General features: G+C 45.3%; 1 protein-coding gene across 1 annotated transcript; it reads left to right on the forward strand.

Moving 5' to 3' along the window:
• Positions 1–1,975: 1,975 nt before the first annotated feature.
• On the forward strand, positions 1,976–17,405 carry LOC139321968 (dapper homolog 1-like). Its single transcript, XM_070950924.1, has 4 exons — positions 1,976–2,357; positions 10,812–11,079; positions 12,303–12,545; positions 15,941–17,405. Exons 1-4 carry the CDS (start codon positions 2,187–2,189, stop codon positions 17,371–17,373), a joined length of 2,115 nt encoding a protein of 704 aa, XP_070807025.1. The 5' UTR covers positions 1,976–2,186; the 3' UTR covers positions 17,374–17,405.

A 17,405-nucleotide genomic window follows, 5' to 3' on the forward strand; every position in this document is an offset into this window, starting at 1 on the left:
TTACCTACCTTAGAAAGGATGGAAGGCTGAGTCAACCTTGAGCCTGGCGAGATTCGAACTTACTTTAATTGCAGACAGCAGGTGTTAAATTACAGTGCTTTAGTCTGCAGAGCTATCTGCTTTTTTAAAAAAATAAATAAATAAAAATAAATATCCCATCTTCTCTCTTAAACCCCTTAAGCCTTAATTTAAGGCCAACGCGTGTGTCGGTGTGCATTTGTGTACGTCTCTAAATGCACACAAAATGGCCTGGCTAGGTGGCTAAGATGCTGAGCTTGTGGATCAGAAAGGTGGGCGGTTCAAATCCCTAGCCTAGGTCTCCTGCTGGAAGCAAGGGGGTCGGTCTAGATGACCTCCAAGGGTCCCTTCCACCTCATTCTGTTATTCTTATCAGTGTTATCCTTACAAAAAAAAAAAAAAACCTAAAACCCACCATCCTATTGGCTAGGCAACCTGTTTTCATTGCTGGATGGAAGACCACCAGGAAATCTCAACGCGTGAGGCTAGAATTAAGAAACAAGAAAAAAATAATATAGAAACAGGCATTTTATTTATTTATGGCTATTCCATAAAACAATTAGGAGTTTAAACTCAGCGGGAGTCTTTTGTACAACTTTTTTTTCCCCAGGCTCAAACAAAATCAGCCATGTTTTTGTTTCGTGTCTGGGAAGGGAAACGGAGTCTGGTTAATACTTGGATGGAAGACCACCAGGAAATCTCACGGGTGAGGCTATTTATTTATTTATTTATTTATTATTTATTAATCAAATTTCTATACCGCTCTACTCCCCAAGGACTCAGGGCGGTGAACAGGCAAGATAAAAAAACAGATAATACAAATATTAAAAAGTCCCTTAAAATTATTAAATATTTTGGCCGAAACACAGATTAAAACACCCAATTTATAAAGGCTAGAATTAAGAAAACAGGCCCTTTTATTTATTTATGGATATTCCATCAAGTCATTAGGAGTTAAAACTCAGCAGGCTATTTTATTTGCCAGGTGTTTTTTTTTTTTTAAACAACAACTCTCTCACTGCGGTGTTTTGTGTGTCTTTGTGTGTGTGTGTCTTTGTTTGTTTATGTTTGTTTGTTTGTTTATGTTTTATTAAATTTGTATACCGCCCTACTCCCGAAGGACTCAGGGCGGTGAACAGGCACAGGATAAAATACAGAAATACAAAAGTTAGAAACCATTTAAAACCAACTTAAATAATTTAGCCCAAGATAATTAAAAATCCCAATAATTTAAAACAAATTAAACTTGGTAGTACTTGGTAGTACAGTGGTCTAAGGCACCCTGTTATTAAGCTGGTTATTAAGACCAGCTGCCTGCAATTACTGCAGGTTCGAATCTCGCCAAGGCTCAAGGTTGACTCAGCCTTCCATCCTTTCTAAGGTAGGTAAAATGAGGACCCAATTTGTGGGGGCAATAAACTGACTTTGTATAAATATAAAAAAGGATGAAGGCTGTTGTTTAGCGCATTGTAAGCCGCCCTGAGTCTCCGGAGAAGGGCGGCATATAAATCAAATTTTAAAAAAATAATAATAAATAAAATTTCAGTTTAAAAATGTAAAAGAAAGGGGAGAAAGTTTGTGTTTTAATAATAACAGCGACAAGCCAAGTGGCCGCTCCGGTTGAGCTACCTGGCTGTCCTTGCAAAAACTTTGGCAAAGTTTTTTTCTTTCTTTCTTTCTTGTTTTTTTTTCTTTCTCTCTCTCTCCTTGGGCTTGGGGTGGGTGTGGCTGGGGGGGGAGAAAAATATCTTCCCGGTGGGTTGGACCAATCAGGAGCCGACGACGCCAGGGGGAGGGGAAGGGGCGTGGGTCCCCCCCCTCCCCCCCCAAAAAAAGGGGAGGGAGAGAAGAGCCCTGTTTGCACGTGACGCGTTCAAACCTTTCTCCTTTGTCTGAATTGCGCTTGGCTGCGCCTTTGGAAGCAGCTGAAGTTCTCTTGGCTTGGGAAGGAGGGAAGGAAGGAAGGAAAGAAAGAAAGAAAGAAGGGGTGGGTGGGAACAGCCTCCCCCCCCAGATCTGTCCCCCCCCCTCTCTCCTCGACCCCCTCCTCCCTTCCCACCTGCTTGCTTCCCAGCTTCCAGGCACCTGGTTCCCCCCAGGTGCGTGCCAGCCAGATCTCTCCAAAGGCGCACGGTTTGGGGGCTCGGTCCCCTCGTCCTGGGGTGCCCATGGCCGGCCGCCGGGCCGTGCCCCCTTCTCTGTGGTCCGGCCACGAGCGACTTCGCATCGGCGAGCGTCTCCAAGCCAGCCTGGCTGGTCTTTGGGAACTGGATCTCTTGCGCGTAATGCAGAAAGCCAGCGTGGAGAGCGCCTTGGCTGGGGCGGAGGAGCCCAGATCGGTGAGATGGGGAATATATATATATATATATATATATATATTGGGTGGGTGGGCTTGCTGGCCAGCTCTAGCTTCTCCTTCTCTCCCCCGGGGGGAAAATTGCACGTGGAAAAAACCTTTTTGGGAATCGGTGCCTTTCCTTGGCAGGGACAAGCAAATCTTGGCTTTAAAAAATAAAAATAAAAAATCTTTCCATCAGGTGCCAGGCCAAATAAATAAATAATTTTATTTCTATACCGCCCTTCTCCCGAAGGACTCAGGGCGGTGTACAAGCCTATTAAAAACACAAGGCAACATCAGTTCAAATAAGTTTTAAAATTATTAAATGAATTCGGCTCAATGGAATTTAAAACCCAATTTAAAAGTGTTATGTTGATAGCCCAGCCTGGCGGAACAACAGGGTCTTGAGTGCACAACGAAATACCCGGAGGTATTATTATTATTAATAATAATAATAACAACAACAATAATAATAATATAATAATACCTAGGATGCTGGCAGCAAACCAATGTTATAAAATGTTATCTAATTTTAGGTTCGATTTAATTGGGCCAAACTATGTTATAATAATATTTTTAATTAGCAATTTTATGATGTTTTTGTATCTATATTTTTCTTGACTGTACACCGCCTTGAGTCCTACGGGAGAAAGGCAGTATAGAAATATAATAAATAAATAAATAAATAAATAAATAAATAAATAAATAAATAAATAAATAAATAAATAAATAAATAAACCCGTATCAACCATTAGCACCAGTCAGTGGTATTTGTGACACCTTTTTAAATGTTGACAGTTTCATGTTTAATGAATAAAATAATAATAATAATAATAATAATATCATCATCATCATCATCATCATCAGGTGAGCAAATGCGCGGGATCCAGTGGGTTTAATCTGGCAGGGAAGCAGAGCTGCTGGCTTCTTTTCTTGGAGCCCCAACTCACGAACAATCCTAGGAAAGTGCAATAAGAGATTCTAATGTTTCCCACCTTTTCTTTTCTTTTCTTTTCTTTTTAATTTCCAAGCTTCTCTGGATATCTTTGGCCTCGTGTTTGGAAGGAGGATCCCACCCTTAAAGGATCTCTTGTGGGAGAGCCCAGGAGAAGTTGCTGAGGCTTGGGGGAGCCAATGGGTCTCCCCCGTCTGAGCTGGTGGCAATCTGTGTGCGTTTGGAGGGGGGGGATCCCTTTAGGTGGGAGCTTCTGTGGTGCTCTAAAAGCATTCGACTACAACTCCCATCATTTCCGCAAGCGGCTTTTGTTGTTTAAAGAGCAGACTGGAATTTGGGGAGGGGGATTTCCCCCTTCTGCCATGTGGTCAGGAGGATCCATGTTTGGGATTTGCAGATTTGAACGGAGGAATAAAAAAAAAAATGGAGAGAGAGAGAGGGGGGCCCAGTATCTTTTCATCTTTTGATCCTGAATGCTATTTAAAATATTTCCTGACTTGTTCATTCCTACATTTCAAGGGAATGTAAAGGGAGCTCAGCCAGGAAAGATTTGGCCTTCCCTAAACCAGATCTTGGGGTTGGGAGATGGGGTAGAAAGATGAATTATATTCCTGTGTAGAAGGTGGATATTATAATTTTTTTTGGGGTGGTTGGGAAATTACCGGCTATTCTGCGAGGAATGAACTCTGCTTGCTTGGATTTGGTTCAAAGTTGGAGAAAAAGAATTTTTTTTTTTTAAAAAAATCAATATTTCACTTCACCACGATTTAATTTTACCCGGAGTTTGATTGCAAAGCCCCAGAGGGGGATTTCAAAGGAAAAATCTTAGGAAGAAATTTGCTACCTGAAAAAAAAAACGCTTGTAAGCTAAAAGAAGGAAGGAGGTGAGGAAAAAAAAAAATCAGGATTTATTGCAATTAAAGGCTTAAGTTTAATTAGAAATATTCAGCTGCTTTTTCAGCCTGGTCACACACCCCCAGGGGGCTGAGATGGTTGAGAAGGCTGGGTAGTATAGTCCTCACCTGTGTGGTGTTAGTTTTTGTGTATCCAGGCAAGTTGTGAAAAGGCAGAAAAATAGAGCTAATGTGGGTGGGTTTTACTCTTATCGGAGAAAAATGAACGTTTCATGTCTGGTTAACACTTGGATAGAAAACCACCAAGAAATCTCACGGGTGAGGCTAGAATTGAGAAACAAGAAAAAAATATATAAAAACAGGCATTTTATTTATTTATGGATATTCCATAAAACAATTAGGAGTTTAAACTCAGCTGGAGTCTTCTGTACACCTTTTTTTCCAGGCTCAAGCAAAATCAGCCATGTTTTTGTTTCGTGTCTGGGAAGGGAAACGGAGTCTGGTTAATACTTGGATGGAAGACCACCAGGAAATCTCAGGGGTGAGGCTAGAATTGAGAAAACAGAAAACAGGCCCTTTTATTTATTTATGGATATTCCATAAAGTAATTAGGAGTTAAACTTAGCGGGAGTCTTTTCCAGACTCAAGCAAAATCATCCATGTTTTTAATATTTGTATTATTTGATTCCTTGGCTATCAAACCAGAGGCACGAGACAGAAAAATTGCCTGCCACCAAATTTATATCTATGGAGATTCTTAATCATCCAGCTTCTTGGATGAGAAACGAAATGTTTTCAAGGAAAAAAAAATGGGGGGGGGACGGGACAAAATCCAAAAAAGTCCAGGGACTACCAGATTTAATTGGCCATACAGGTAAGATATGATCTTACAGGTAGTCCTTGACTTATAATAGTTCATTTAGTGACTTATAATAGTTTCATTTAGTGACCTTCAAAGTTACAAAGGCACTGAAAAATACCATTTTTCACACTTACGACCGTTCCAAGATCCCCATGGTCACGAGATCACCATTCAGACGCTTGGCCGCTGACTCATATTTATGACGGTGGCAGGGTCCCTGATCCCCCTTTTGCGACCTCCTGATCAGCAAATTCAATGGGGAAAGCCAGACTCATTTAAGCACCGGGCGACTAACTGAACAATTGCAGTGATTCACTTAACAATTGCGGCGAGGACGGGCGTAAAATGGGGCAAAACTCGCTGAATAACTCAGCCACAGAAATTTTGGGCTCCATCCATTGTGGTCACAAGTTGAGGACTACCTGTAGATGGGAACAGATCTCCGGTGGATTTTTCGGGTTAACAAAGCTGCCTAGAAATAAGTTACCTACAAATAAGAATATAAATTTGCAAAACGAGGTTGTAAATAAAAGACACCTGTGTGGGGGAGAAATTAGGCTCCGGAAGAGGGGGACAAAATTGGCAGATTGGGTGGGGAGGACTTGTAGCCTGGATCGGGTTGGAGGGGGGGGGGCAGAAAAAATGGGATCCTCCAAAAGGAGATCACCACACCTACTTCCCAAATACGGAAGGACTAGATTTAAGGCTGAGCTAGGAACCAGGAAGACGGACCAGGTGTATAAAAAAGTGGGAGAGCGAAACAGCTTGTTGCAACGTGGCAGATGGGCAATTAATATTGAAGCTTTGAAAAAGGGGGCGGGGGGGAAGGATCAGGGAACGGGGCGGGTGAGGGGTGGGCTGGAAGAAGGCCGGAGGGGGGCGCGAATTGGGCTCGGTGTGATCTCCACATCGGGGGTGTGATAGCTAACATATGGCAAGACTCCCACCGTTTGACAATCATTCTGGAGCCATCCATGCTGCTTCTTACTCTGTGTTTACAAACACAAACACGGATTAAAATCTGGGTTTCCACCGTAATTTGGTGGTGGGGGGGGGGGGGGGAAATTTGGTTTTTCTGGGCCGGCTTCGGTTTGCCAAGGGAGGTTTTTCTTGGATCGATGCCACCCTCCCACCCATCAGATGACATGGAAACGATTTTTTAAAAAAATCCCTGACCCTTTTGTGCAAAACTTTAGTCTACTTAGCAGGGATGCAGAGCAGTAGTGGGTTTCACTTACTTTTGCTACCGGTTTTTGCTGCGTAGAGTGTCCGTGATGATGTCCGGGCGAGTGGGTGGAGCTTCCCACTGCCGACGCTACCGTTTCACCCAAATGGGGCGAACCGTTAGGAAACCCACCGCTGATGCAGAGAGGAAAAAGCTGTGACGGTGAGCTGAAGGAAGCATTGGGAGGGTGTCACAGCCAGCAAAAAAACCTTCCAGTTGTGCATATACAGATGTGGGCCAAACTTTTATAGGTCGGCTGAGTTCAGTTATTGCCCGAGATGGTCGATGCAGTTACGGGACCTAATAATGTGTTTACAGAATGGGTCTGCGAGGATTCGTTTTAATCCTTAACTAACTCCTGATCCGAAATTTTAACTTTTCATTAAGTTTTAAAAGTCTCCCTACTTTTTTAAAAAAAAACAACAACATGGAGTTCCGCAATGAAGGTTTTTTTACTTTATTGATTTGGTCAGCAACATGAAATAATAAAAAGGATTAAAAGATAACAAATAGAATCAGGATGGACAAGAGTACAGTGATTTGAACGACGGTGTAACTACAAAATACAACTTTGTACAACTATAAAATAAGTGAGATATGGCATACTCTGAACGCCCTGATTACAATAATATGTTTATTGACCGAACACTAAGAAATCTAATATAATAAAGCTACACACTAAGGTATATGTCCTCCGAAAATTATTTAAAAATAACCAAGCAAGATGTTGACAAAAATCAACGTCTTTGCAGGTAGACAATAATTCAGCCCAAAATTTCTAAGGAAAGACATTGGTTAAGTTTTGCCTCGTTTTACAACCTCTCTTGCCACGCAGCGGCACCGACTTATGACCGTGCTTCACCCTTACGACCGTTGCAGCCTCACCGTGGTCACAATTCAGACGCTCGGCAACTGACTCGTATTTATGACGGTTCCGGTGTCCCGAGAGTCACGTGATTCCCCTTTTGATGAGCCAAGTCCTTGGCTCATCAAAAGGGCCTTGTACTACCAAAGAGCCTTGGTAGTACAGTGGTCTAAGGCACCCTGTTATTAAGCTGGTTATTAAGACCAGCTGCCTGCAATTACTGCAGGTTCAAATCTCGCCAAGGCTCAAGGTTGACTCAGCCTTCCATCCTTTCTAAGGTAGGTAAATTGAGGACCCAGTTTGTGGGGGCAATAAGCTGACTTTGTATAAATATACAAAAGGATGAAGGCTATTGCTTAACGCATTGTAAGACGCCCTGAGTCTCCGGAGAAGGGCGGCATATAAATCAAATAAAAAAAAAAAAAAAAAGTCAAGGGGGAAATCCAGATTCACTTCCCAGCTTTTAACAACGGGAGGGTTTCCCGTTCATATCCCAAAATGTCGTGGCTCAGTTGTGTTTTTAAATTGAGGGGCTACCTTGTATGTCCAGGGGTGGATCTGCTGGGGGTTCGCAGGGGTTCGGGAGAACCTCTAGCTAAGATTCTGTGCAGTTCGGAGAACCCCCAAATCCCACTCCTGGCTGACCCCTCCCCTCCCAGGAGACCCCACGTGGGCCATTTTGGATGCAGGTAAGTGCAGGATGCGCGAGGAGGCTCGGGGATGGTGAAAAATGGGCTTACGGGAAGTTCGGGAAACAGGCCTGTTTCCGGCCTCCAGAGGGCCTCTGGAGCCTGGGGAGGCTGTTTTTGCCCTCCCCAGGCTCGAGGAAAGCCTCTGGAACCTGGGGAGGGCAAAAACGCCCTCCCGCCGTGGTGCAGGAGGCCGACTAGGCCACGCCCACCCAGCAACCGGGCAGAGAACCCCTTGCTAAAAATTTCTGAAGCCCACCCCTGTAGTACCAATGTCTTTTAGCATACATCGCTGGCTGGTGAATTATTTTGCTTTTTTACTGGGCTCTTGGCTTTGGCCTTGTGGGTGGGAGATATACTCACCCAAACAATAAACTTTCTGTTTGCAGGGATAGGGACTTCCTCTTGGCACCGGTTACCTCTCGACCGGAGGCTAATAAAGTTGACACGCTTACATTTTTGTGTAAAATAAATAAATTATTTTCTCCTTTGCTCGCCTTTGCCTCTTGGCATTCCTGTGGTTTTCAAAGTTTGCCTACGCGAAGGTAGATATTTCTCCCCCACCTCCCCCCACTTCAGTTTTGGTTCAACTTCAGGTGTGGAAGGATTCAGGAAAGGGCAATCAAACCATTGGGATATTTGGCAAATGTGTAAAGAAAGCTAGAAAGTACCAATAAAGGAGATGTTTGCAGCTCGGGGTTGGACTGTAGGGTCCTTGTTGCTCTCCGAGCTGGGTGAATTTCTTGCAGACATTCCGTGACCCAACTAAGGAACATCATCAGTGCTAGAAGCGAGTGGGGATTGTGGAATGGAGGAGGAGGATGTGGTAGCGGAGGAATGTCGAGTCTTTGATATCCTCTGAGCTTGGTTTTCTTGCAGACGTTTCATGACCCAACTAGGGAACATCATCAGTGCTAGAAGGGAGTAGGATTTGCTCTTTGTTTATATACAAGTGAATCTTCCAGCTGCCAAGATTGAGAATCACTGCCTTAGAGAGAAAAGACAGAATATAAAAACGTATTCATAACTGCGGTTAAAGAAAATTGTAAGCCACTTCGTGATATCTTTTATCATACACAGCCTCATTATCAAACGTAATCTTTTACACCTTTGGCTGTAGAGTCCTGCCCGAGTCCCTGTTGGTTCAAGGTGTAGATTAATTATTTGCAAAATAGTTACCTCTGGCCTGGACTTGAAGCCTTATTAAATGGCCGGTAAAATTAATTTTTTTCTGCTGTCGGAAAGCCATTTCCTCGGCTCTGACTTCCCACCAGTTGCATTGCAAAGACTGTTCCTCATTTTACATCCTCCGGGATTCCTGCCCACTTTGATATTAATATTTTTTTTAAAAGATGCTTTCAGGAAATAGATATATAGATATACATCCTGCGAGCTCCGGAACTTAAAATTTTAAAATAATTAAAATTTTATTTAACTAAGTATGGCTCACAAGCTATCATCATCCCCCACTGATAAGCAAGCTAGGAGGGAGGAAACAGTAGGAATGAAGCCTCCATCATCCAGCATGATGACAGCAAGAACAACACAGCTGATTACAAGTGGGAGATTGCTGGAAGGGCCTATTACATGCTCAAGGGCCAAATTTATTAAGGGCCAAATTTATTTATTTATTAATAAATTTATTAAAGGCAGAGATCTCTGTAATGGTAGTTTAATACTCTGACGATGTCAGCAGGTGGCTGACGAAAGCTTAGTTAAATAAAATTGTAATTATTTTAAAATTTTAAGTTCTGGAGCTCGCAGGATGTCTGCTTCTTTCTTTACACACACATATATATATATAAACCCAGCTTCTTGTTTTTGCTTGGATTTCCCCAAGTACGCCTTGACATAAATCCACCTTTCAATGGTGAAGTGTCTTGGATTTATAATATTTTCCCTCTTTTGGATCACTTCTCCTATCTCACAGCCTTCCTTCTCTGTCGCTACAATGCCAGGACTGTTTATTGATCGGATTCAGGAAGGCGCACAAAGAGGAAACAGAGTGGGTAGCTGTAAAACTGGTTTGCTCGGTGTCCTACACGCTTTGCACAAGGAAGTGTTTTGATCAACCCACCTGAAACGATGGAATGTATTTTGCTCCAGAGATCCAGAAAGGGTTGAGAGGCTTGGAATGCACCAGCGAGTGGATTACGTTTTGCTTACTTCCATTTGTTGATGTGTTTTTACGTTCCCAATATTAACAATCCCCCAGGAAGATTGATGTCAGTCACAGGTTTTGCGAGACAGGCAGGTAATATAAATTGGAGAAATGTGGAGAAGGAAAGACGTGAGGAAGAAAGGGAAAAAGGAAAGGAAGGAAAAAGGAAAGAAGGAAGGATAGAGAAGGATGGAAAAGAAAGAAAAGGAAAAGAAAGGAAAAAAGGAAAGGAAAAAGGGAAGAGAACAAAATATGGAGAAGGAAGAAAGGAAAAGAAAGAAAGAAGGAAAGGAAGGAAAGGAAAGAAAAATATAAAGAAGGAAGGAAGAAAAAAAGAGAAAGGAAGAAAGAAAAAGAAAGATGAAGGGAAGAGCCTGAGAGAGGCCATTTTCACCCTCCTGGAGGCTCAGGGAAAGCCTCCAGAGCTTGGGGAGGGCAAAAAACAGGCCGCCTGGAAGTTCCGGAAGTCCGAAAACGGGCCCATTTCCAGCCTCCAAAGGGGCCTCCGGAGTCCTGGGGAGGCTGTTTTCACCCTCCTGGAGGCTCAGGGAAAGCCTCCGGAGCCTGGGGAGGGCAAAAACACCCGAAGAGAAAAAGATTAGCCATCCCTGTCCTGTATTTTGCTTCTTGGGACCGTCGTAATGTTTTCCTCATGGTGGGAATCCATATTGGTACCTTCAGGCCAATAGGAGGCGAAAACGAGGGGGAAGGATGGACAAGGGTGCGTGAGGGATCTACTCCGGCAAACACGGGATTCCCTCCGAGGTGGCGCGCCCCGGGTCTTTGCAACCCCCACCAAAAGGGATCTTTTGACCTTCCTCTCTTCTTCCACCTGGCCATACAGGAGGACCCCAATGTCTTCGGAGACGAGAAGTTGATCCATCCCAACGGCGCAAAGTTGGATCAGAACAAAGCGTCCGTCCTCGGATGCGGCGAGGGACGTTGTGGCTTGTACGCCTCATCGGAGAACATGGAGTTGTGCGTTCACGCCGAAGATGGCGCGGACAAGGAAGGTTTGGGGCTGAGGATGATGGGCGAGGAGTCCAAGAAAGCGGGCCTCAACGGAGGAGACACCACGGAGGTGCCGGAAGCCGATTCCAGACCCAGTTCAGGTACGTCCACGTTCAGACAATCCGGATCCTAATATTTTCATTTTCCTTCTTGGATGTCTGCCTTTGTTTCCCTTCCCTAACCAGGGTTTGTGTGTAAACCAGGGTCTGTAGACCTGTCCCAAACACTCTCTGGCAGGCCAACGAAACAATCATGGCATTTTTGTTCATCTCTGGCCCAGCAAGCCACGGTTTAACGCAAGCTAAGATATGTCAGCCAACCGTGAACCCCAATTTATCACAGTGGTTTCGTAGTTTAAGCCATCTATACCTCCACAAGTTAAAATCCTAGATCGGGGCTGAATCTGCATGTTAGTTAGCTGGTTCGAGGTTAGGGTTAGATTACGGTTAGTGTTAGCTCATCCTACCCGGCTGATATATTTAATCAGTATCTGCAGATTGAGGCTGATGGGTATTGTAATCTGGCAGTTCCAATCAGTCTTGGAGAGAATTGGGCACAAAAGTCATCACCCTTCCCTGTTTCTGCAAGGTATTTGGCATTTGGGGTAGACTGCGCCTATCCATGGTGGTTCCATCATGATGGAAACATCGAAAACAGATGTCAGAAAAAGACCTGACAGTCCATCAGGTCTGCCCATGATTGGTCGATCTGATCTCCTCCTCCCGTTAAACTTTTTTTAACAGTTAATACAGGTAGTCCTCGACTTACAACGGTTTCATATAGTGACCGCTCGAAATTGTTACAACGGCACCGAAAAAAAGGGACTTATGGCCACGTTTTCACACTTACGACCATTGTAGCATCCCGACGGTCAGGGGATCAAATTTGAAATGCTTGACAACTGACTCATAGTTACGACGGCTGAAATTCAGACTCTTGGCAACTGACTCACAGTTACGACGGTTGAAATTCAGACTCTTGGCAACTGACTCACAGTTACGACAGTTGCAGTGTCCCGCGATCCCCTTTTGTGGCTGCCTGACCAGCAAAGTCCAGGGGGGGGGAAGCCCGATTCATTTAACAACCGTCTGTCTAGCTTAACAAATGTCCTGATTCGCTTAACAACCGTGGGACGGATTTACACAACTGCATCGGTTCACTTAACCACCATGGCAAGAAACGAGCATAAAACGGGGCAAACTCCCTGAACAATTGTTCCGCTTAGCGACATAAATTTGGGGGTGCTCCGTTGCAGTCGTAAGTCGAGGACTACCCGGATTTTGCAACCCGGCCTGTCGTAACCAGGGGTCTCTGCACATTTCAGGGTTTTACGAAACCAGCGAGATGGGCTCCCTCTCGGATTCATGCGCCTCGGTGCACAGCGACGGACCGGGGGCCTCGCGGTGTAGCATCGGTTCCCTCCCTCACCTGCCCGGATTGCGCGAGAATGGCTTCATCCGCCCGCGGTCCACGGACGAGGCTGCCGTCCGTCTCCTCGACCTCCAACTTCAGCGCCTGAACTTGGCGAAGGCAGCCGGGACGGACAACCGACGTCCGGTATCCACTGGTAAGGCTCCGTATTCCTTATGGAGGGAGGCTGATTTTGGGGGGGGGGGAAGGTCTCCGTCCTAGATATGAGAGAACATAAAATGCGAGAGTCTGTGGTCGAAGAAGGGCGAAAATACTGAGCAGTGAGGTCTGAGTTCGAGTCCCGCCTCAGCCATAGAAGCTCCCCCTAGCAGATTTTGAAAGCCTTTCCCTTTCAATTCAGCCTACCTTATAGGGTTGTTGTTAAAGGAGAGGGGAGGGAAAAAAGACACTAGGAGGATGTTTTTTACATTGGGCGGCCTTTTAGTGTTTGGAATAAGGCATTTATTATAAATCGAATAAAGAAATTGATCCCACCCTGCATTTATCATTCTCGGCCTCTCCTCGATGTGAGGAAAGGAAAGAAGGGAATGAAAGGAAGGGAAGGGGGAAAGGAAAGGAAGATAGAAGAAAGGAAAGGAAAGAAGGAAAAGAAGATAGAAGATAAGATAGGAAAGGAAAGGAAGATAGAAGAATGGAAAGGAAAGAAGGAAAGAAGGAAAGGAAAGGAAGGGAAGGGGGAAAGGAAAGGAAGATAGAAGAAAGGAAAGGAAAGAAGGAAAAGAAGATAGAAGATAAGATAGGAAAGGAAAGGAAGATAGAAGAAAGGAAAGGAAAGAAGGAAAGGAAAGGAAAGGAAGGAAAGAAGGAAAGGAAAGGAAGGGAAGGGGGAAAGGAAAGGAAGATAGAAGAAAGGAAAGGAAAGAAGGAAAGGAAGATAGAAGATAAGATAGGAAAGGAAAGGAAGATAGAAGAAAGGAAAGGATATAGAATAGAATAGAATAGAATAGAATAGAATAGAATAGAATAGAATAGAATAGAATAGAATAGAATAGAATAGAATAGAACATGAGGTAACAGATAATAGAATGAAATAGAGGAGAGATAGAGAAGAGAAAAGAGAAGAGAAGAGATACAGAGTAGAAGCAGAGGAATGGAGTGGAGTGGAATGGAATGGAATAGAATAAAAACTTTATTGTCACTTTGAATGTCCACTAATCAGCATACATTAAAAAAGGAAATTTCATTGCATATATAGCTCTTAAAGGGTCACCACCTCCAATATACATTGCATAAACATGACTTAATAAAGAAATAAATACAGAATGATGTATATACCCACATGTATTATATGAAGAAAGCTTCTAGTCCTCATCGCTGCCTCCAGCCATCCTTGATATCGCCACAGTCTAGAGAAGGGACTGGATTTGAGAATGAAACCGCGCTTAAGAATGCTGGTTTTGGAAATTCTTACAGCAGCCCTGTAAGGTAGTCCGTGCTAAGAATGGCAGTGAAATTGTTGGCTTATTTCATTGGCTGACCCCAGTGTCTGGAGTCAGGCGAAGCGTGTTGTGTGAATCCAGCCAGCAAGGCTTGTGTCTGTCAACATTGGCAATTTGAACATGGGTGGACTTCAACTCCCAGAATTCCCTAGCCAGCTTGCCTCAAGATGGGAGAACTTCAACTCCCAGAATTCCCTAGCCAGCTTGCCTCAAGATGGGAGAACTTCAACTCCCAGAATTCCCTAGCCAGCTTGCCTCAAGATGGGAGAACTTCAACTCCCAGAATTCCCTAGCCAGCTTGCCTCAAGATGGGAGAACTTCAACTCCCAGAATTCCCTAGCCAGCTTGCCTCAAGATGGGAGAACTTCAACTCCCAGAATTCCCTAGCCTTAAGATGGATGGACTTCAATTCTTAAGAATTCCATGAATTCTGGGAGTTGAAGTCCACACATCTTAAAAGTTGTCACCATTGAGAAACATTGCAGTAGAGCTTGTGTAATAAGCCATGATTAGATCATACGTAGCAGCTCAGGAGCCATTTTGGCAAAGGGAGAGATTTGAACCTGGATCTCTATTGGTGAATATTTCGCTGTCACTCTTAGCGTTGGACTACTTTACGGAGCTGTTATAAAAGATTCCGAAAACCACCAGCCTCTTAAGAGAAGCTTAATTCTCAAATTCAGTCTTTCTTCTAGTGAGTTTCAAGTGAATTCTAGTGAATGTTTTAAGGATGCTGGGAGCAGCCATGAGGACTAGAAACTTTTTTTCGGTTCACATTGAGGAGAGGAATGATAAATGCAAGGCTGGATCGATTTATTCATTCGATCTTTTGAATACTTCATTGCAACGCTAAAGGAAGCAAATGTTAAGACATCCTCCTGGATGCGAAGACGTCCCGGTTTGGGAGGGGGGCGGAGCCTCCTGCCGGCGGCGCTACCAGCTCGCTGAACCACTCGCTGCTGGCACTATCAGCTTGCACGAACCGGATAAAGCCGGTTGCATTTCACCACTGGATTCTACCCCGTCGAATGAGTAACCCTGGCACGCTAAATCTGAGCTGTCGATCCAGGGAAACGATCCAAGTTAGGCAGGCACCAGAGTGTAATTGTGTTTTTGCTTCGCCGTGCAGCGGAGTCAGCTTCCCCTGTTCCAACCTGTTTGTTTACTCGAAGATGTCTCCGTTTTATAGTCCCCTCAAGGCAAGGTACAAAATACCTCACCTAATTATGGCTTAAAAAGCAAAATCCTCGGCACGTCATTCAGTCTGAATTTGTTTCCGTGTAGACGTTGGGGAAAGGTAGCTTACGTTTTGTGCGTTTGCAGTACACAACCTCGGGACACTGCCGTACGCAACCCCCAGGACGCCGCGACTGCCATAAATATGAGCCAGTTGCCAAGCGTCCGAATTTTGATCCCGGGGGGATGCTGCGATGGACATATTTTATTTATTTAAATTTATTTATTTATTAAATTTATATGCCGCCCCTCTCCGGAGACTCAGGGCGGGTATGTGTGAAATACAATCAGAAGTCACATTTTTCAGTGTCGTCGTAACTTCGAACCATCGCTAAATGAACTGTTGTAAGTCAAGGACTATCTATAGAAAGGTTGTTCTAAGGTAGATGTCCTGTCCCGGTCTATAATCTTAAAAATTGAAACTGTACTTGGGAGCTCCCGATTCCCTATTTCTGTTTCATGAAAAGCATCATCATCTTCTTTTAATGACCCCATAATAATCCCTTGCGGGGGTGGAGTCTGGGCAACTGAATGGAGCTAGCAGAGTGTTTTAATGGCCAGATGCCTTTCCTGTCACTAATGCGGAGTTTTGTTCAGCAGATATATTTTCATTCTGCCCAGAGAGAGAGAGAGAAGTATCTGCCTCTACCTAGGATTGAACTCTCAGCCTCCTGATTGTGAGGCGAGAGGCTCCACCTCTAGGCCATCGCACCACCCCTTTCATTAAAAGCACCTTCGGAAACAAATCCGAAGGGATAAAGAATCGGATAGACACCCGGAAGAGGTATTAGATTCTCGCCAGAATTGTAGATTCCTGTACCTCACGAGTTCTTTTTAATTGTGTCTCTTGGAACAGGTGACCTCGAGTTCCTGTTGGGCCTTGGCTCCCTGCCCCTCTCAAGACCCCCAAATTTCCTACGGTACAAGTCCGATCTGGTCTCTCGAAACACCAACGAAGTCTACCACTACCCCAGTCCTCTCCATGCGGTAGCTTTACAGAGCCCTCTCTTCACCAATGGCCTCTCTCAAAGCTCGTCCCAGGAAGATCTCGATGAGACGCCTCCGAAGGTTCCCAGATCCGACTCTCCCAAGAGAGACCCCCTCTGCTCCGGAGAACTCCCGAAGATCCGCTTGGATCAATACGTGGCGAAATTGGTGCTACGGTACAAGTGCCGCACAGCAGCGAGTCGAACCGAATCGGGATACCTCACGGGGAACCAGAAAAGTTTATCGATGACGTCCATCTGCAGTTCGGGACCGGTAGCTGGTCAAGTCCTGGGCCCGATTCCAGGATGGAAGATACGACGGCGTATCTCCACTTGTTCTCACTTGCGTTCTCCTGAAGGTTCAGAGGGAGCACGAGATTCCCGGGTCCTAGACGGGTTGTGGGATTTCCCGCCGTTCCCAGAGATCAACTCGTTTCAATCGAGTACCACCAGCCTGGTTAAACCTAGCGAGTCATCTGTTATATCCCTCCCAACGCCGCAGGATCCTTCTGTCAAACTCGTCCTGAACAAGCCATCTGCCACGCCAGATAGAAAAATTTGGGCAGCAGGGCCCCACCAACTGATAATCAAGGCCGAGCCCTCTTTGAGAAAGGAGACGTCATTGCCTCGAGCTGTTACTGGCGTCGACAAGCTGTACAAAGGCAAACACGCTTCGCGGGAGTTGGTGAAAACGTCCGAGCGAGGTGAGAAGGCGACCGAGAGAAGTTGGTTGAGTCCCCGTGAACTGCTACGCAGATTAAGTCTCCGGCGCAAACCGTCATCCCGCGTGGCGGGGAGGGCCCGAGCCAGTTCAGAAATGAACGTTCATGCGGCCGCGGGGCTGGTGTGCCCCAGCCAACTTCAAACCAACCGAGGCAAGGCCATCAAGCCGAAATGGACGTCGGTGCTGGAAATTTCCAGCAAGTCCTCCGGACGCCATCGCACGAAAGGAGGGACGTTCCTGCCGCCGGTGGTTTTGAACCGCAACCTTGCCTTTTCCTCCGACGCGCCGGCAACCTTCTGCTTCCCAGAAGACGGTCATTTTGACCTGCCGCCTCGGCAACAGGCCGGACGTCCGGGCAACGGGTCCAGGCTGAGCGAGGTGGAAGCAACCAGCGCGGTCAGCCTGAACGGAGACTGGATGTTCCACCAGCTCGGAGACCGATGGCTGCACGGTTCCGCCACGTTGGATTCGTCCGATCTGCCGCCTCACAACTTTAAGCTCCGACGCAGCCGTTCTTTCAAAGAGCTGAAGAAGATTGTGTCTCGCTCCTTCAAGAATTCCCGAACTGCCAAATACTAGAGAGAGAGAGAGAGAGAGAGAGAGAGAGAGAG

This window comes from Pituophis catenifer, unplaced genomic scaffold (genome assembly GCF_029215685.1).
Source record: "Pituophis catenifer annectens isolate HBS135680 unplaced genomic scaffold, rPitCat1.0.hap2 SCAF_10, whole genome shotgun sequence".
Lineage (NCBI taxonomy): Eukaryota > Metazoa > Chordata > Lepidosauria > Squamata > Colubridae > Pituophis > Pituophis catenifer.

Excerpts from the sequence above, each read along its gene's own strand:
- LOC139321968 (XM_070950924.1), top strand. The coding sequence starts at position 2,187 with ATGGCCGGCCGCCGGGCCGTGCCCCCTTCTCTGTGGTCCGGCCACGAG. Across the intron at positions 11,080-12,302 it reads CGATTCCAGACCCAGTTCAG|GGTTTTACGAAACCAGCGAG; the intron begins GTACGTCCACGT and ends TGCACATTTCAG. Across the intron at positions 12,546-15,940 it reads CCGACGTCCGGTATCCACTG|GTGACCTCGAGTTCCTGTTG; the intron begins GTAAGGCTCCGT and ends CTCTTGGAACAG.